At 39.3% G+C, this 21691-nt stretch overlaps 1 protein-coding gene and 1 long non-coding RNA gene across 10 annotated transcripts in view; one reads left to right on the top strand and one right to left on the bottom strand.

The window, feature by feature from the left end:
* esrrb (estrogen-related receptor beta) overlaps positions 1-7409 on the bottom strand; it is a 50787-nt gene extending 43378 nt beyond the window's left edge. The window contains exons 1-2 of one of the 9 annotated variants that reach the window (XM_088087376.1): positions 7276-7349; positions 3557-3593 (exon numbers count right to left, since the gene is read on the bottom strand). In XM_088087376.1, the coding sequence (XP_087943502.1) occupies positions 3557-3593; positions 7276-7288 (50 nt within the window). In that variant the 5' untranslated portion in view covers positions 7289-7349. Of the gene's footprint in view, positions 1-4; positions 105-3556; positions 3965-7275 lie in introns of those variants that run through there. The other 8 variants (XM_088087373.1, XM_088087378.1, XM_088087380.1 and 5 more) reach the window with 8 other exon arrangements.
* A 71-nt stretch (positions 7410-7480) lies between these two features.
* Positions 7481-21691, top strand: part of LOC121954051 (uncharacterized) — a 56969-nt gene continuing 42758 nt past the window's right edge. Inside the window, exons 1-3 of the long non-coding RNA XR_006106536.2 lie at positions 7481-7639; positions 8684-8838; positions 15859-15927. This is a non-coding gene — a long non-coding RNA (uncharacterized LOC121954051). The remainder of the gene's footprint in view (positions 7640-8683; positions 8839-15858; positions 15928-21691) is intronic.

Below are 21691 nucleotides of genomic sequence, written 5' to 3'. Positions count from 1 at the left end.
TTACCGTAAGCTGATCCCATCTGGATAGTGTCTGTGCACGGCTGCTTTGGTTACCCACCACTGCCTCTAGCCTGCGATAGCATCTCCATGAAGACAGCAAAAATCTGATTAACCCAATAACAATGAAACACTTGGTCAAAGAGCAAAGAGCTTTTAACTTAAGATACACTAATGCAATTCCCTCGCCTTGTTTTCTGAAACCTAATAAGAATCAAGCAGACGGACTGCTAGAGATGGGTGTTTGCAGGCTCTAATGCAGCAAGCTGGGAATGAAGTCAAATAAATTGAAATCTAATTCATCATTGTGTGCTAACTTCCTTCTGCTTCTCTAAAAAATACATTAAAAAGCTCTTATTTCATGAAGGGAAATTGGATAGCCTTGTTAGTTTATAGCAGTGGCGGTGCCAGGGCTTAAGGAAAGCAAGGGTGTTGATGGAACATTTAGAAGCAGAAAGAAGTCACATCTCAATTCACTGCCGCTCACAGCGCGTGTGTTTTCTAGCGAGCACAGAGGAACTCAAACTGACAATCCTCAGCACTGACAGACTTCTGAGTGGCATGAACTGCCACAGCAAGATCAACAATAAGCCTGTCAGACTCATACAGCAAATGGCTCAAGTCGAGAGATATTTAGACTCGAACAAGTCGAGCAAAAGTAAATAACAGGTGGAGTCTAACCGGCTGCACGCCAGCGGCAATGTAAGACTTCTGAGGAAATACGTATGTTAGAGAATTAAACTTTCAGGAAAAACGTGTCATCAGAATTCTCAGTGAAAACTTGCACGCGCTCACATTTCTAAATATCGCCAGTGTGCAAAGAGACAAGAGGAGCGTGTCTCTATTCTGAAGGCAAAACTCTGTTTCTATCTAATTCCAAGGCAGTGGCAATGCCCTCAGGTCAATCTATAGAGAGTATACCACAGTGATTCCACCACAGTGCTGTGCTAATTACATGGAGCACATACGTCCCACTAATCCTCTCAGCCAAGCATCACGGACACATCCAGCCCACAGTGAGGGGCTGCAAATACCGCTGTACAATTAGCAGAGAAGAGCCACTGCTGAACCAAAATTAACAGCACACTCAGGCCAATGCTGGAGAGATCCCACAAATAACTAACTGTTGGTGGGGAGACAAGTAATCAGGAACATGCTAATTTACTATCAATATTTCTATACGAGTTACTATGACAGATTTTTGGCTAATGAGTTAGAAAAAAATATATGATAACATCCACATTTTACCACAATTTCTACAGACATCTATAGTAAGTCACTGATGTTATTTATACATCAAACACCTGTTCACAGCTAAGCTTTGAAAGAATAAATTCTATTTTTTCCATTATGCATCCTTATTATTCCAATATTAGGAACACGGGACACAAAAATGTTTCTTGTGTGGGGTGTCATTCAATAATAATCAGCAATTTCTTTTATAATATACAAATATCAAATCAGTGCACAGCATCACCAGATATTTCAATATGAAACTGGGGAAAAAAGAAAACAAATTAAACACACACATTAATTGAAATAATGAAACATATTTTGGATGAACAAATTGAAGGAACTTAATGTTTTGCATTTGATTAATTAATTGTAACGTTTGAGAAATTGCTTTTCTGAATTTTGTCAAATAACCTGAAAAGGGACAAAGTCAAATAAAGTCGACTGAGACTAAAAACATTATGAACAAATCATTTCCAGCATATTTCAAATGCTTTCATGTCTAATAATATTTCTCCTTGTTGCAATGAATAGGAATCAGAATGTGCTTGAAAGTGTATTTAGAGGGAAAAATAATTTGAAAATGAAAAAGCTCAGTGTCTCTTTGCACTTAAGGATATATTCAATTTTAAATGTGGTGGTGTCAAGATCTGCTTCAAAACTAAATGTTCATAATAATAGTTTTGCCTTCTAATTTAGGAAATACTTTCAGGGAATACGACAATGAAAAATTTAAATACACTTGAACATATAATATCTGAGGTGTTAAAGAAATACCCAATCTGTTTCTGCTGTTTGTGTAATTTTGTATTAAGGTGTATCAGAGAGAGAGAGAGAGGTGAACTTGTATAATCAATTTTAGAGGAAAAAAGAGGCAATTAATCTAAGCATGTCTAAAATAATATTTTTTTTCTAGAATGACTGTCTGAATTTGCAGTGATTAAAGCCTAAAGTAAAGAATATCTGTACACATGAGTCCAGTAAAGAAACACACACTTACAACATCCAACTGTCTTACTTTACATTAAATATTTTCTGTTTAGTATTTTTACTGCATGCATTGCTTCAATACCTAATGAACTAAAAAACTAAACTCCTTAATTATGATATCATTAAATAATGTTCAGTACAAGAAAAATTCAATTACAAGAACATTCAATTTTGGGAATTAATAAGAATGCACAATACACACTGGAATGATCTGAACATTTTACAAGATGTAAAATAAAATACAATTGTCTAAAAGCACTGAGTTATTAGGGAAATGTTAAAGGTAATTAAAATATCTTTAAACATCTAAATGGTCTTTCACAAATCAAAACCTTTGCATTTTGTCAGTAATATCTAAAAGGTTTTACATTATATAGAATAAGGATTGATGTAAAAAAAAATATGTATAAATTAAAACAAATCTTTATACAAGCTCGGTGTTTAAATCTGTGTTGATATATTAATAAAACTAAATACATTAAAACTGTTTCCAATAAAAAATAAAACAACAAAAAATATTTTTCACAACTTAAGATTTATTTTGTATCAAATGTAAGTTCCTGATGGATTTACGGAGTTAAAGTGTGGCAGGTGCTGTGAGCTCAGACTGTCCCAGCAGCCAGGAGCTGTTGAGACAGCAGCTTGCCTCGTGTGTGCCGCTGGCTGGGACAGACCTGCCGGCTCACTGAGGTTACAGGGTCCTTTCATTTGTCTTTCTCTGGCTACAAATATTACAGTGTGTAATTTATCCTCTCTGATTCCACGGATTCATGTTAATCTCATCTCCTTAAAATATTATTCTCCCCGGGCGGCCTGATCTAGGAACAAAGCCATCAGAGAGCAACCTCCTAACCCAACTGGACAGGTACCCCAAATTCTTTAGAAAAAAAAAAACACACACTTTGCGGAGGGGCGAGCTAAATCAATCAGCCATGCTCTGAATGAAATTTATAAAGACTGGCAAACATGATGTGCTCACACAATAAATCTACACACTGGTGCACACACACATACACAGTTGCACCTGCCCTGTTGCTCTATACTGTCAACCCTACATGATTTAAGAGCCCTTTAAACAATGAACAACAGAAAGTGCATTTTTAAGAGTTTGAGTAGGTGTGAGAGGAATATATGAAGCGAGAAGCCGGGGAAAGTACATCACTGCTAAAAACAAGAAAAAGTTCAGTGCCTAGACTAGTTCAGGAAACAAAACTAGAGCAGGCACTGTTAAAAGAGCAGAAAAAAAAGAATGACTGTGAAGAAAAAAAAACAAACTGCACCACAACAGAGGGGTTAAAAGTGGAAGAGGGAAAAGAAAGAAACAAGGTGCACCTACTGGTTATGATAGCTGAGAGGGTCTGGAAGACAAAGTTCTGAAATGTCCATCAGTCCAGTTTTAGCATTCCAGGAATGAGAGGAAGAGGAAAGAGAAAACAATTGAGACCCGCTTCTTCCCCAAATGATGGCACAGCACCCTCAGAGACAACGCTGCCGAAAGCCCCCTCCAGCACCGCTCCCCCTAGCCTGCACAGGTATGTTGGACTCGCGTGTGTGTGCGTGAGCATGTGTGTTGTGTATGTGTGTGTTTATGTATATGGGGTAGAGAGAGAGAGTGTGTCTGAGTGCATGTAAGTGAAAGTGTGTGTATGTCAGAAAGAGAGAGAGAGAGAGGGAGGGAGAGTGAAGGGGGGAGGGACAGATAGACTGAGAGGTAAAGGGGGGTGAGACAGAGAGAAGCGCAGGCAGCAGCAGGATGAGCGCTAAGATGGAGAGAGCATGAGAGCGCGAGCGAGAGGAATGACTCTTTCCATGGTCGGGATAGGGCTCTTTAAGACTCAAGGGCTTGATGAATATGGAACAGCTGCTGTTGGCTGGCTCCGAGGGGCAGGACTTAAAGCGACAGAGGGGCCGGCAGAGCACCAGGGAGGAGGGATCCAAACGCTCGCTCACTCACACACTCCGCTATGCACAAACACACACACACATGGCTCACACACACACTTAGACAAAACAAGCTATCACATGAACAACAGAGATGCACCAGGAGAGCAGTCAAAGTTTCCGTCTCAGCTGAATGAAAAGACTTGTGAAAGTCTGGATACTCCAAACTCACATTGAAACATATGTGAAGATAATAAATGTTTGTATTAGTGAATGCACCTTTAATTTGTGGATTTTTTTAATTTAAAAAAAAAAAAAAGCTTGATTTATTTATTTCTGTTCTTAACTGTAGAACAGAAGAGGCAACATTTATTGTTTTTAATAGTTAAGTTTATAAAAAGAAACATTTTTATTAACATTTTGAAATTTTCATTTTCTGAATTTGCAAATGTTGTTTCTTTATCATATTTGTATGCTTACATTATGGCCATTGCCATGATATCAAACAAAGCCAAAGTAATACAACTTTACACGACAAGAGAGAACTTTGCCAAGCAGCTGACATTTCCAACATAAAAACTTCCTGTAATCCACTCTATGCATTTTTAAGATATCAAAACGAAGCCTGTACTGTTATATAACACATAATAAAGTCAAATCTGACACCAGCCTAAGCCACGCTATAGAAGCTCCAGCAAGCAGTCGAGTGCATCTGCAGCACTTCACTTTCCAAAAGCAATAGCTTTCAAAGCACTAAGGACAGTAAATGTATTTATTGAGCTGTGTCGCTAGCTCCATTTGCGGGTGTTACATGTGAGGTACCATTGTGAACCTTTCACCGCCTGTGAGAGATGATCTCAAGCTATAACTCATATTCTGGAAGCCCATCAGCTTCTAAAGCAGCGGAAAATCCAGCTCTGTCTTCTCTAACCCCAGCTTTAGAACCGCCTGTGTTTCACTGTTGATCAAGCTCAGTAAGAATGCCGAGAATGCAGATACCATTTCACAGACAGTGAGGGTCTCCATGTTACTGTATCCCCACATTATAAGGACGGAGCTTACCATGGCATCTTATTGAAGAAATGAGCAGTCCGACAATGGCCGACACCTGGCCGAGTCAAGCAGGAAGAAACAGCAGCTTTGCCTACTTCTCAGAAACTCACAAGGTGCCTAACAACGTTCTTAACTAAAAATAAGAGTGAGTGAGGAGGAGTCGAGATCTACCACCAGATTCATGAAAAAAGTGTGTGTTAGGTCGCCCTGCTGCTCTCCGGTTTTTCTCTGCTGAACAGGAACAGTGTAACCCTTGGAGAGGAATCCAGTTCCATTCATCGGCTCACGTTTCTATAATCAATGCAAAAACATCACGCAATCCCTATTGATCATCACAGGCCTATTGATGTGCAGCAAGAGTGCCTCCACAGTGGCACAGATCACACAGCATCTGCTCTCTTTTTGTGACAAAAACAAACGACTAAATAAATGAAAATCCAATTAAGATTGATGCCAAATCAAACACCTGTCAGTTTAATTCCTTAAATAGGAGTAAAATCACTATCAAACACAGTTCTCACACTTCATTTCTACACTGCACAAAATACAGTACAAAGAAGAAATTAAAACAAATGTCTGTGCACCGCACAAGGTACAAACATAACACAGAGTATGTGTATATATTTATTAATTTGAATTGCAAGGATTTAAAACCATAATTTTTAGCTTTTTAATCTAGTTGTGGCATTTCAGTCTACCTCATTTGGAAAAATTATCTAAACTGTTTCAAGAACAACAGTTTAGCTAAAGAAACTATAACAGATAAAACAGTCAGTTTAAGTTAAATCACTGCACACATCAAAATTATTCTGGAAATAGCTGATCTAGCATGATTTAAATCAAGAGACTTGGTTACTACTCAACAGAGAATCCAAAGAGAGGGTCCTTTCCCATGACAGACTGCAGTATAATCCTGGTATCTACCCTTTGTGCTGTCTTTCCTATTGATAAACGCCTTTACTTGATAAATCACACTTATGCATATTTTCCTTTGGCCTCCCAAGATTTTCGACTGACACCACACAGACTTTTGTCACGCAGTGTGAGCTATGAAAGCTCTGCTGCTTCTGCTATCGTTGCCTCTTATCGGCTGTTATGAAAGAAAATCACGGCATGTGACAGTTGATTTGACAGGAAGGGATCTGATACAAATAATGAATAGAGGGGCACTATGCAAACACTCGATCACACAAGGCATGACAAAGTTAGTGGAGTATGACAACCAGGAGCAGGGCTGAGCTGATTATCTAACATGTTAATTTTTTAAATTCATATTTTATTGATTTCTATGGCATCAGACTTATCTGCATTTATTCACCCTGTGCAGCTCAAGTGTGCATGTGTATCTGTTTACATGTAATGTATGTATTGGTGGTGCGATAAAATAACTGTAAATTAACTTGTCAAAGACAAGACTTTATAAAAAGGCACATTTGCAAACCAAAGTAAGTTTAAGTGGTCAGATCACCTCAAGCTGAATTAGCAAAATGACAGTGCCTTAATTTTTAATACAGCAGAACTTGATTATTATATCAGATAATGTTTTACAGTTTCTACGGTGTGGTATTTAAAGTTGCACGTGCTGAACTTTACAGAGCAAAATGATAATGGTCTGATAATGTTGCTTTAATCAACTTTGTAACTGACATGCCAATTTTATAGGCTACAAAACGCCATTAATGTCTGGTGATGTAAACAAGTTTAGCTTTTAAGCAACCTCACGTCCTTAAAACTGCACTTTTGCAAATAATTAAAAATAACTCTGCACTGATGGTGATTTGCATTTAACAATTTTACCTCTGGAAATAAACAGACAGCTAGGCCTTGTAAAGTCGCCATATTTAACCTTTTCATGCATACAGTAATGGCCAAATCAATAACGTAATTCAGTCACTATTCCCAGAGGAAAAGGTACAGTGTAGCAGGTCCGCGCGCACTGTCTCAATTAGAGCTAAACCGCGTGCACAATGATGTAATTTACAGCAGCTACAGGTGCATCAAAGCTACATTTAAAATAGCATTAACTCTTAAGATTAAAAAGAACCACACAAAACTGCTAAATGTGCCCTCAGTATGCAACAAGAGATAAAGTTAAGTTGATGGATGTATAGTGTGCCTTACTTGGACAAGTCATGTCACATCCCCGGCTGAGCACAGCGCACAGTAGACGTCTCCAGGTTGTAGTGTTGGTGGTGTGGCTCTGTGTGTCTGAGCGCGCCGTTTAACTATCGCGCACCGCAGCCACACTATCAACTCCTCCTCCGGCGCGCGCCCTGTGGCTAAACCGAACACCTCCACCGGCTGCAGGACCCTGATGAGCGCGAGGTCAAATGTGATTCAAGGAACGAGGAAATGTAACGCGTGTCTGTCTCGTGACTTTCGCCTTTTGTTTTGTGATAAGAACTACCGCAGAATTTTGAGCATTTATTCGACCTTTATTCATTTATTTCACGGCTTCGTGAATTTATGTAAGCATCCCAAGCCGGTAAGGAAACTCACTCAACATAATTTTAAGCAGCTTTAGTGCCTCGTTGTGACTGCACAGCTGTTTGACGTTCATGTCAGAGGCTCCAGTTTGGTTTTTTGAGCCTCTCAATAACCTCCGAAGTGTGGTGGGTGCATTTTCACCTGAGGAAACGGCAGGTGACAGAGAAAAGGTGCAACGCCACGGTAGTCGTTTGGTTTCCACTATTGATGAATAAATAACGGGATAATAGCAGGCGTCTGTTGCAGAGATCAAAGTGTCTGTAGCCTATCACATAACCCAGGTGTTTACAAATTTCACACACCCATGTTTTTTGTAGGGTTTATGTAAATATATGTTGTTTTTTATATGTATTTTTGTGTAGGTGAGACATAATGCAGGTGTGATACAGTGGGTGAGTAATGTGGGACAATGAGTAAAGTGGGGCAGTTAAAAAGTATAATTTTTATTTTAATGTGTACATACTTCAATTGTTAAGAGACTATACTAAGGTCATACGCAAGTGTATGATTAAATTTTTTTTTAGGTTTTTCTGGCTATGACATGACTTCCAGAGGCAAGGCGCACCATATTCAACAACCTTGCATTGCATTCTGCAGCAAGGTTGCATTGAGTTGATTAATGATAGATTATAGGAAAAAAATGTATAAAATATTTTTTAAATAAGAGCTTTTAAGCTGTTTAGAATAATATCATATGAAGGACTAAGACATTTGGATCATAATTAAAAATAATGCAGACGTTAAATTATCATAAAGTGTCCCACTTCACCAGTATTCACCTTACTAGTGGAATTAAACTTACTACTAGGCCCATAGTACCCCTGTGCATGAGCCCTGGTAGTCCTCTGGCCCTATTTTTGGGATCCCCCGTCAGTCTTATGGCAAAACATCCCATACTTCAGAAACATGAAACAACAGAAACAAGCATTTTCCAAGCAGTACACTTGACCCTTCAACTCCAGGAGCCTTTTTAATTTAAGAAATGTGATGAAAAGATTTGAAATTGTTTTTGTAATTTTTGTTGTATCCTGTCTTCTGAAAGGTTTTTCCTCCACACGTTTCACATTCTCCATCATTGACTGACTGCCTCAGCTGTGGACCAGAGCATGAAGCCAGCTGACAGCAGTAACCGACTCTATCATCTCCACTAGAGGGAGGGCTATCTCACAACAACGCCACCAAGGAGCTGCAGCAGAGGTACCTTTATTTATTTATTTCTCCCGGGGTGATAGTGTAATTCATAAACTGAATAAATGACAGTCAGGACAGTGCCAACAACCAGGAGCACAATGGAGACTCTGCTGCATTTACTTGTGAGCACAAAACCTATCCATTACAAACGTGTAATTATTGTCCTTAATAGATTAATTCATGCTGAAAGATAGAAATGGGTTCCAGGCTATTGATGTAATCATTTCACTGAGGAAATTAAGTGACATTAAAAGAATGATATTGTCACCGTGAAAGTATCATTGATTCTTTTCGAATGCAATTAACTGTATTTGAAAATGGGACCTGCACATTGAGCTGCGCAAGGAGCACTGAGGATCACTTCATTTGTGAGAGATATAAAGACCAAATTATCCCATCAAAGAGAAAATCTATAAATGTAATGGCACAGCGCTTCAGCACTAAGGAATGACAACAGCGGTCCTGTTCAGTTCCCTCTGTTAGGCATATTAACTACCAGCGAGTGGCTCTCAACAACCCACAGAAAGACTATCCACACTGTGAAGAATATCACTAAATTTATGAATTCACATGTGATTTTTCTTTTATTGGCTAACATAAACAATCCTCTTTTAAAAGTAGGAGCCATGAGATGGATGGCTGTAATATGTAATGTCACTGAGCTGTTGCCAGCAGCTTTCATTGCTAATAAATAGAAGAGCGATTTTATGAAGTTGTAGAATCTTTATTTTAGTTTCAGCACTTAAGCCTTTTGCTTAATGTAGTTTAAAGTAGAGCTGAAATGCTTGCGCTGTCAGTTGATTTGTTGATCAACTGAGAAACTTCATTAATAAGCGATTCAACATTAACCAAAAAGGACACCTCGTTTCAGACACCTTAGTGTGACAGTTGGTGGCCTTTCTTTACATTATATTACTCTAAACCTGGGGTTTGGACCATTAGTTGGGCAAAATAAGATATTGAAAGATGTCATTTTGGATGTCGGGAAATTGTGAACATTTTTTCACTATTTTCAAAACACTGACTGATTAATCAAGAAAATAAGTGGCTAATTAATTGATATTAAAATTCATTGTTAGTTGCAGCCCTACCTCAAACAAATCTGCATCAGTGCTGGTTTACGAACAGTAAAGGTGCACTTATGTGTTGTGGACATATTCCTGACATTTAATAAACCAAACAACTAGGGCTCGCAATATATCAATATTATATTGATATCATTTGATACTAGATATTGTCTCAGATTTTGGGTATCCTAATATTGTTGGGGTTGTCTTATCCCTGTTTTATCCACATTACTGATGATTATTTAACAAAAATCAACAATGAAGATAATTAGTAGTAGCCCTTCTTGTCTCTGCCAGTGCAGCAATGAAAATTTCATCATACACTTAAGTATTGTTATCAACTGATGATCCACACACATTATTAAAACTCCCAGCAATTTGAACTGTGTAACATTTCAATCTAGCAGAGGCGTTGATGCAGATCTCTTAACAAAACATTGCAAAATAAAAATTCTTGGGCGCTTTTAACACAGTGTGCAGATCTCTTGTCTGGTTCTTGCCTTAGATTGATTTTTTTTTTTTTGATCCAGCAGCTGTAGAAGTTTTTGGGGTGTACAAACATCCGACGGGGCTTGTTTTAACTGATTATCCCCATCAAATGTATTTTCAAGGGGTTTTCTTGTGGTTTTTTGAACATCACAATCAAATAAATTATGATAATGGAGAACGTCATTCCAGCCGATAAGAGTAAATTTGTCTTGCGTTCTCTCCTGCCTGCTACTGTACTTTAGTGGTTAAACTGAAATGCACTGAGATGGCACTTTTAACCCTTTGAATCCTGAGCAAATTGGCCTGATGTTTTGCAAAAACACCAGGAGGAGCAATGAGCAACTTTAGAAGACATTACCTTAAAATGAGCAAGAAATTAGCAAAACAAATTACAATAAATTTACCTGAAAATAAGCAAAAATAGAAGAGTAAACAAGAAAAACAAGAAAATTACCTGTGAAAAAAGGAGTACTGAAAAATGGGGAAAAATGTATACATGTTTTGTGTTAATTTTTGTTTTTCTGGAACATACTTTTAGATATATAATTATAATAAATAACTATTTTCTTTTAGTTTGCCCCTTTTTTCCTAAACTAACAATCTGTCACCCTTTACCAATTTCTTGCAATGTAGGGGGCATTTCTTGCTCAGTTACTCAATGACAGGCATCTGAACCCAGCACAAGAAAACTAATGTCAATCCAGGTTTCAAAGGGTTAATTGAGAACACACAGGTTCATATTTTTGTTTGTTGCTTTCATCTTTAGTGTCTTTAGTATCTTTAATATCACCATTAGCATAGGGGTATACAGGCATCGTATATTTTTGCTATACCAGTTTTGCGTGTTGTTTTGTTGACTTTCCATAGTTCTGTGGTGAGTTTTGATGGATTCAGACAAAAGCATGCTCGAGTGGCGGTCACTGGTCCACACAGCTCCCTAACCCAATTACAGTGTTGGTAATCCAGTGAAGAGAAATTCAGTGAAGAGGCAGAGGCAGGCAGAAAGAGAAAAACATGTAACATATCTGCTCCTGATATGATGTCCAAGCATCAGATGAATCAGGCATCAATCTCCAGCCCTGGTCAAAAATGCTGCATAATTCAAACCCAAACATTTTTCTTTGCTTGATTTAAACCAAATCAGAGGGTCCAAAGCCTCTCTCCCTCCACCTGCTGTCAGCCACCCTCCATCCAACCCTCGCCTAAATTTCATTTAGGAGACATCTCTCTCCCTTTCCCCCTCTCTCTCATGCTCTCTACATCGCTGTCTCTTCTCTCTCTTTGAATTCAGTGCGCTGTGGCCCTTAGATTCACTTGCTTAACAAATATGGACAGGGGGCCTAAGTGGTTTTTGAAATCTTCGAATGGACTTTGGAGTGCCTGTGCTGTGCTGGGTGACAACAGTCTCTCTGTCTCTCTCTCTCTCTTCCCCTCTAACCCATATGTGTGTCTGGTTGTCTGTCTGTTTATGTTTATGTCTGCATGTGTGTGTGTGTGTGTGTGTGTGTGTGTGTGCACGTCTATGGCTTTCCCATGCTCTCCCAGACTCCCTGGCTGGGAGATGGCAGCGCTGGGTGGAGCGGCAGTCTGGAAATGAGATAAGGATGTCTGATTCATAGGATCTGACAGGAAATCTATACTCTGCAATGTTTATAATCCAGCCATTACTACACAGCCAAATGAAAGAACAATAATCCAATCATTTACTCCATATTTACCTGAGGCAGATTCTCGGCTTTAGAGGCAAAGTGCATTGCGCAGTGACGGAGGCTGTAAAGCGGCTGATATGGGCGAGGGCGCGGAGGGCGCTGGAGGCAGTTTCTAGCTCAGAGAGAGGAGGACATCGAGGAGTGCATGGATGGACTGCCCTCATGGATGGTTTACTGAAAGGGCCTACCGGGCACGGGCCCAGGGCCGCTTTGGCCCACACCTTGAAAAGGGGCAAAACCATCAAAGAGAGGCACAAAACAACCAAAAAAAACCACAAAATGATATAAAGAGACACAAAATTACAACAAAGAAAAACAGTAAAATCACTAAACAAGGGGCAAAACAAACACAAACAGACACAACATCACTTCAAGACACACAAATTGACCAAAAAGAAAACAAAAAATTACTTCAAAGAGACACAAAATGACAAAGGAGACACAAAATTACCTTAAACACAAAATTACGTCAAAGAGACACAAAATGACTACAAAAGGGGCAAAACATTTAGGTGGGAGACAACATTATCTCCTAGTGTCTGAAAAAAACCATAAGCAGGGGCAAAACCACCAAAAAGAGACACAAAAAGACCAAAAAAGACAAAATGACTATGAAGAGACCCAAAAGGACAACAAAGAAATCCAAAAGAACAGCAGTGAGACTCAAAATAATTACAAAGGGGCGGAACAAACACAAAGAGATACAAAATTACCACAAACACACACAAAACTACCAAAAGAAGACACAAAATAACTAACAGAAGAAAACAAAAAATTACTTTTAGGAGAAAAAAATACAACTAAAAATGGGGCAAAATAACCCAAGAAAAAAACACAAAATTATTTCAGAGAGCCACAACATGACTATAAAAAGGGGCAAAACAACCAAAAGAGGGGCAAAACAACCAAAAGGACACAAAATTACCCCAAAGTGACACAAAATAACTAGAAGCAGGGGCTAAACAAACAAAGAGACATAAAACAACCCCCCCCCCCCAAAAAAAAAAAGATAATGTATGATAAATAATATGATAATGAATAGACACAAATTGACTACAACAAAAAAAGACGCAAAATCATCTTAAAGTCTGCGTGTGTACTTTCAGTCCTGTGTAGGACAGGTGGTGATGCCTTTTACATGTCTGTGCCCAGGGGCCAGTTGTTTTATAATCCACCCATGACTGTCCTCAGGGGACATGTGTGTTTACAGGAGACAGGATGCTTCACCTGTGTGCACCTGGCAGGGTTAAGGCTTACTCATTACTCATCATTAAGACCCCACTGAGTAACTTACAAAAAAGGGAGAATCTAGAGTTTGTGAAATGTGAGGTTAAAGGTTACAGAGATGAGCTCCATTATGAGTGAAAAAAAGAAATTCTGAGCGCACAAGCAGAAGACTTCTACTGTTACAAAGCACTTTAAAGGAGAGGTGTAATTTGGCTCCCTCACACTGATCCTGTGTCATCTATAACAGAGAAGTCCATAGAGGTACCGTCTCTACATAAGCATAGAGGAATTCTCTGGTGGGGGTTGACTTATCATAGAGTCTTTCATGGACAGTATGAGCTGCTCTCCATTGTGTACGAGGGGGGAGGTTTATCTTATTTGGAAAAGTGAAGGGGGCCTGCCCTTATCTGTCAATAAACAGTAATTAGATTTTGTGGCCGATAGCGTCGATTGGTTTCTAATCTAGCTGTCGCCCTAGACGTGTGTAATTAAAATCCTGATTGATAAAGGGGCACAAGCCCGCCCACGCCACCACTTTACCAGACCCTACCCCCGACCCCTTCAAAACACAAACAAGACAGAGATATGAAAGAAGGCCTGGGGAGAAAACTGCACTACTTATTGATCAGCTGTATCTGCCTTCCTATCAGTGCCCTTTTCCCACAATGGAGGGGCTAGTACAAAGGTTTCCAACGTAACACTTCATAGCTAATCTTCATTCGGCAGATTTTATCCTCCCTGAAAAATAAAAACAAAACAATCAACATTTTACACAGGAAATTTTTTTACCTGCACCCACACACACACACACACACACACAAATATTTGCATGCATTCATGTGAAATTCCCTCTCAATAATAGAAAATGAAAACATGCTTACCACTAATGAGGGAAAGCTTGCTATGATTGTAATGCAATCAAGGAAAAACACCCCGTAGGCGATACAGAGATGAAAAAAGGCATGCATTTTATCTGTTTAACTAATGGACCTGTGAACACAAGGTCCAGACAAACACATATACATGCACGCAAGCACACACACACGCACACACACACACACACACACACACACACACACACACACACACACACACACACACACACACACACACAGACAGGTGAATGTCAAATGTGCATCACGCATTAGACAAACAAGGCAGTACCTTCAAGTCAGAGGACTCCCACAGAGAGTAGCCGTGCTGAAAGATGTTCAAAAACACTGCCTCCAGACTTCACTCTCATCAGGGTCCATGCAGACAGACGAGCCAGGAAGAAAAGGTTACGTGCTGTTTAAGTTCTGGAGAAAAAGGGACAACGAAGAAAGTGAAATGGTGAGAGTGGGACAGAGAAAACACGTCAGGCAAAGAGACATCAAGCAAAGTAAGCTTGTGTGTTTAGCTGCTCCTGCCGGTGAATATCTCACCATGACCCAAACTTCATGACGGTGTGAGAGGCAGATAATCTGTTTTTTTTATAGAGTCAGATTTGGTTGTCTACAGGATTTTTTAAGCTGTGTAAACTGGGAGAGAGTGCCGACTGCAGGCCAGTGACCTTTCCTGTCTGACACTGGTCACCTGCTGTCACGTGCGAGGGCTGACCCACAGCAGTGAATGATGGATACATACTCTGCTTCACCCCCTTTGTGACACATATGCACTGGCAAATACACATTAAATGCACACACACACACACGCATACACACACACACACAACCGCCTCTCACTCAACGCCGTGCTCCTAACACATCAAGAACATAATAAATCACAAATTAGAAGTGTGTGTATTTAGACGGGGGTGAACTTTCTTGAAAGCACTGGTCCAGTGCTTAATTTGATTCTTAATGGAAGGCAAAATTTCCAAAGGAAAACTTTCATTGGGCACAAAATGACTTTCCTTAGGTTTCACTTTCTTACACTGTGAGAGAGATTGAGATTGATACATGCTGGCAGTGCAGTGCCAGCCCATGCATGGTGTACCTTATTTAACCGATTTTTGTAATTTCCTGACTAAACAGTGATTAATAAATGATTACCTAAACAAATGGGACATAAATGGAAATAAATATTGCTAACAAAGTTTATTTAACATTTTAAAGCTGCTTGAATTTGTTTTTAACTGGTTAAGAAACAGTTTGAATGTAATAGTGAATGCTCTATATTACCTTCACTAGCAAACAAGGCCATCAACAAGAGGATTGGCTATTTCCTTAAGTCTTCTTGATGCCTGTCTCCGGATCTGAACCCTCTCAAAATTAGACAAAACAATGCATGGCACTACAGACCAGAAGAGCCTGTTTTTATATTTTCACAGGCAAAGTTTTGCAGTGAATCGTTCATTAGTCAGTTAAAAAAAGCCAGGGGGAGATTTTTCTTTACATCAATGTATTTTTAATTATATTTTTTTTTTTGGCAGAGCCAGGATCAGCAAAGAGAAAAAGAAATAAACAACCAAGGAACAACAAAAAAAACCCCCAAAAAAGACAGTGATGGAGCGAGTGCAAAAACACAAGTTAACTTGGTCTGTCATTCAACAGATGGAGAGAATTGCTGCATGTTAAAAGGTTCAAAACCGATGCTGAACTGGACTGCTTCCTCCTACACAGGTATGTAATATGTCTATTTTATCTGTATTATTATGCCACATACTCCATAGTATAGCCTGTCGAAAAAACGACCTAAAACGCCATACTATAGTATGGCGAAAAATGTAAAATATGACATGTCCACACGAGACAAGGCATAGCATAGAATGTTGCAAAAATGGCCAAAAACACCATATTATAGCATGTCGAAAAAACGACCGAACACACCATACGGCGAAAAACGTCAAAATATTGTATATATTGTATATATAGATATACTGTGAGATGTGATTTTACATCAGTATATGAACATACGTTGGTTGCTTAAACAAAGTTTACCATAGTTTACCATAGTCATTTTTCAGTTATTAATCTTACATAGCTACAAATAGACATGTTACCTCATCACTATTAAAGCTGCAAGGAGAAAAAAAGTATCAAAAACAAGTTGCGTCTTTCTGTCACTCGCCTCCAAAACAAATGTACAGGCCAGCAGATTTGTCAAAATCAACACACAATGACAGTTTGTTGTTGTCAGTTTAGCCAAAGGTCTGATACATTATGCCATTACCGTATTAGTTGTTCTACTTAAGTTGGATATCTGAGTTATTTGGATTTGTTAGACATTTTAATGTTCTAAATTCAACCTTGGACTGTAAAAAAAAATAACGACTGTAGCTATTGTGACGTCACCGTCCATGGTTTGTGAGCTGTAGTTTTGAAACCGTGAGTTGGGCATTTTGCCCATTGTCATTTGGATTTTTTGGAGTCAGAAGTGACCATATTTAAATGAGATGGTGGAGCTGTGGAGGAGTTAGGGGAGGCTCTGACTCCTAGACTATATCAGTGCCTTGCAGACTCACTCAAGCGGCTCCACCCTTAAATGTGTAACTTTAAGCCTTGATAAAATATAAGAAAGTGAGTTATATAAAAAATCACTGTCAATACAGTTGTCATGAATGTTAAAATTAGTTTTGGGGCCAGCCTCAAATGGCTATGCAGGGAACTGCAGTTTTTGGCACGTCATTATTGGCTTCATTTTTAAGCCCCGGATTCTGCTGCTTGATTTCAACATGGGTTACATGTCTGTGTTGCATAAAACTGATTTTCCATTTGAGCCTAACTCATACAACAAAGACAAAACACAGAAGCATTTTATAATAAAAGTCTTAGAACATATACTTGGTACACACTGAGCTGTGGTGCTTACAGCAAACTTGTATAATTGTGTATATAAATATCTCACCCTTACCTTTCCATCCAAGTTATTTGTTAAAATACTGCAGGGGGTTAAAAGTAACAGCACAATATTATGTCCTAAAATGATGCAGTCCAGCAATAAATATTATTTTAGTGGAGCTTAAAGAGTATGTCAGTGATGTGTTGATGCAGGTCTTTTGCTTTGTATTTTACTGCCAAAGAGAAAAAGATTACTTTTATGTATAGGCAGTAGGCACCTTAAATGCAAGCCAATATAACAAAAATTTAAGGTCTTGCTTTTTAAAATTGTATTGTAAAACTCCCATAATGTTTAATCCATACCTCTCTGACACAGTCTCAGAAGTGAATAAACATTATAAGCTCTGGAGGGATGCATGATATTGGATTTTCGCTGACCTCTAATATGGCGTCATTTTCATTTAATTCATTTTGGCCGATTAGCGATGCCTACTGATATATGCACATATATTTTTCCTCCTAATTGCAGAAAACATTAAGTCTCTCCTACTACTTCTTTAACTTAGGTAACATGTAAAATATGCCATATTCATTCTCATGCAACTACTTAAAAAAAAAAAAGAATTTCATTCAACTTGAACAGGCTTGGATGATGCTCTTGTTAAGACTAACCCTAACCCAAAACCAGGGAAAAACTGACCTGTCTCAACTAATTAAAGTTGCATAATAAAATGTCATCTTATAGCCTGTCATATGCCAATTTTCATTTTAAAGCCATTTTCTGCCAATAAATCATGCATCTCTAAATAAACTATAAACTGAAGGGTTATTGGATTGAATTATATGCTGTCCTCTGTGTGCTGTGGTTATTTTGTCCCCCTGTATGCTATCTCAGACGAAGTTTTAACATACATTTAAGAAAATTATCTATTATGATATTAATTATATAAAAATGTAAAATATATTTGTTACGATCATAATATTCCATCACCAATTTCAAGTCTTTTATTTTAATGTTTTAACCTAGAAAGAAAGCTCCTGGATATAAAAAACCTTGTCTTGCGTGAATAAATGTGATTGGAGATCATATTCTTCTTAAGAATGTCTCCTCTCCTGATAATAAGACCAGCTCCCCCTGTGGTGCCACAACAGTGGAGTGACCTTGTCACCAGGGTGCCATGTGTCACAGTGGGGGGACCCAGAGGGAGAGGGTGGGGTGAACAGATCATCTCCCTGCATGCCTGGTACCCATGCCCTACCCTTCCTGCTCCCACCACAGGCCCAGCACCGGAGAGGCCGGTGCAGGGAGAGGAGCAGCTCCAGGCTCTGGAGAACATGACTCCAATTAAGCTGTGGAAGCCCCGCTCACGCTCCACTGCCTCAGCCCAGTTGTCCTGCGCAGGAAGACACACAGTAAAACCAGGGAATGAACTCTGTCAGCGTAGTCAAAATAGTCACTGAGAGATTCTGCTTTACAAACTATTTGCACCAGATAAAGACTGATCTGGTCCATTAAGAGATGGCAGAACAAAACTGAGCATAAAATTATGATCGCTTCAGTTTTGATAACATGCCTAATGGTATAAATTTAAACCTATGACCGCAAGGAAAAAGCAACAACAATGACAGCTTATTTCCTGTTTTGAGAGCCCTGGAGAAAAAATGTGGCGAGTTAAGCACACAGTAATGGATGAGAGCGATTGAGAGGCCTCGTTTTCCCCTGTGATTAAAAATGTATGTTGCCACACGCAGCCTTTGGTGTGGAACTCTCCTGGAAAAGGAGCTGGTTAATATTCAAGCCCATGTCTGGCTAATGTCTTAAAGTGATAAATAGGAGGGGGTTGCTGCCGTTTGATTGTTCTTCACAGGCAGTCTGGGAGCAGCAGCACAGGGGGATTTAAGGTGGAGGAATCCTCTCAAAGCTCCTCATTCATTCACTCTCAGACGCCCCATCATTAATTGGGCCTGTCGACATGACTCCTCTGTACCCAGGGCCACTGGCAGCTACCATGGTGGATGAGCTTTTTAAGACAGTTCAAAAGAGTCCTTGCCTCATGAAAGGCATTCAAATTACATGAAATTGCATTCATGTCAAGCCTTGCAGGCATATTCATACAGTACACTGGCATAATGTCTTGTTTCGTGCCCTGCATATCTGTGTGACTATATAATCGTCCTCTTGGGAGCAAATCGCACTATAAAGAGTATATTTTAGAAACCATTAATACATAATGTTTCATTTTTCAAACAACTGTAACTTATATACAGTAAATACAGCACTGTGTGGTGTCAAGGAAGTGCAATGCAGCGTGCTATAATGTAAATATAGCAATCTTTTCCAATTAAAATTAGCAGCACAATATACCCAAGAGTCACTGACATTACAGGAGATGATATGTGGGTGGAAGCACTCAAATGCGCAGATGTATCTCCACTGTGGAAAAAAAAACACTTCTGATCAAATATATAAATGGCTCTTTCACATAGGCTTTGTAACTGTAATGCATAATAGAAGATCTAAATGTGTAGCTGAATTCCAGCACAATATGTGTGTCCCTTTGGCACAGTTTCCACTTTGACAGTTATCTCCCCGCTCTGTGTAAGTATAGCTATGCAGGACAAGGTGAGTCCAGCCTTCAAAACTTTGTGATTTTCTACGGATGTCGAGTTGGAAGGTGATAGCAGAAGGTGGCCAGATTTGGTGCATGATGTCAACCATGTGATACTTTAGTATTTATAACCATTAGGGGCTGTATATATATGTCATGAGGTACGGCTGGCTCTTTTTCAGGGTGGCCATTGGCCTACTTCACTTTCATCCATGTCAGACTGTTTCTTTCACACTGCGGCCAATAACCCCTACCTCAGGAGAGGCATTTTAACTTGTACTTTAAGGGAACCCTAGCGGCTGTCGGTGATCTTCATTAGTTATTACACTTATTTGACCCATTGAAACCTGAGTAAATTGGCTTTTTTTGTTTAAACATGGGAAAAAGGCACTGAGAAAGTTGAGAAGGAATGACCCAAAATTAGCAAAATTACCTGAAAAAGTAAACAACAACAACAAACAAGGAAATGGCTGAAAAAAGTTCTTAAAAATAATAATTATGTAGAATAATTTTAATATATAATTATGATACGTCTAAGTATTTGGACATTTTTCACTAGCTTTAAAAAAAAAAAAATCAAATCCACTAATTTCCTGCAATTTGCTTAACATTTCTTGCCAAGTTGTTCAATGCCTTTTTTTCCCCACGTTTTCCAAAGAAAACAAACCAGTTTGTTCATTGTTCAAAGTTTAAATACTTGTGAAGGCATCAACACAAGAAAAGTGATATCAATCCAGGTTTCAAAGGATTAAAAATGTTTCGGCTTTACAGGCAAGGATGAGTGCACAGTTGGGTCCTTGGGTTGTAGTTGTTAAAATATATCTAATACAGAGATTCAGCTACTAAAGGGAGACATTGGTTCCTGACCTGACTTTGTACAATGAACTGTCTAATGGGGGGACGCAGGGGACTTTCCCCTCAATATGTAGAACACGTGCATTTGTAAAAACAAAAAGTAAAAAAGTAATACAGGCCTTTTGTTTTGACCAAATTAAAGACATTTACACAAAATGGTGCATTAAAACTCACCAAAATGCTCAAAATCAAGTGTTTGAATCTCAAAATGTCCAATCGGATGATCCCTCAAAACCATATGTGTCCCCCTCAGTGTTGACACAAAGCCTAAGCTTGAATAAAGCCATCAAATGTTAAGCAGAGACCACATGACTGAGCTGTGATTGAATGCTCTTTCCAAAGACGCCTCACACACAGTTTTCAGTTCAGGCCACCAACGATCCCTGCTGTCCCTCTCAGTCAAACTAGCTCTTGCGTTGTCATTCTATGCATTTTTTCATGCTACTAAAACTATTCGCAGTCTCACTTTTTATCACTCTTTACAGATTTCACAATCTTTTGCAATCATTCAGTATCCTCCCATTATTTTTTCCCCCTCCTCCTCTGCCTGTCGTGGAAGTGGTTTCTGTTATGGCAGTGGGAAGGCTACCCGCAGCGGGAGAGATCCTAATTAACAGCCTATTCATTTGTGTGGAGCGGAGGGCTCCTGCTTTCTGAGCACTTGTTTTATGGTGGCGCTAGGGAGCCCTGTCCAGGGATTTGGAGGGGGATAATTGCCTTTGCCGCAGGCTGCAGTAATCTGGTCGGCTAATTCATTATTTTAATAAGTTAGCTTCTCCTCGGGGGTGTGCTAGCTGCGCTGCGCCTCAAACCTTGGTGGTGCACCTCGTTATTGTGGCGCTCTTTTACACTGCCGCCCGCACGGGGTTAATAACTGTTATTAGCCTCTCTCCTCAGCCTGCAATTTCTCGTTTAACTGGGGCGATTCAAACGAAACCTTTGCGAGCGTCTAATAATCAACCTCTCTGGAACCAGGGGGTAATCCCTATGAAGGGGTCCATATAGAGGAGAGGGGTAATGGATGCAATCGCCTGAGTGCTTCTGCCTCCACTCCTTTCATTATGGCTCCTGATGTTGTTTTTGTTGTTGATGCTGCTGTTGTTTTTACTCAGATCCTCCAAAATCATTTGAGGGGAGCAATA

Source organism: Plectropomus leopardus, chromosome 14 (genome assembly GCF_026936395.1).
Source record: "Plectropomus leopardus strain MGB_pleo_1.0 chromosome 14, ASM2693639v1, whole genome shotgun sequence".
Lineage (NCBI taxonomy): Eukaryota > Metazoa > Chordata > Actinopteri > Perciformes > Serranidae > Plectropomus > Plectropomus leopardus.
This window is presented reverse-complemented; position numbering and strand designations above follow the sequence as displayed.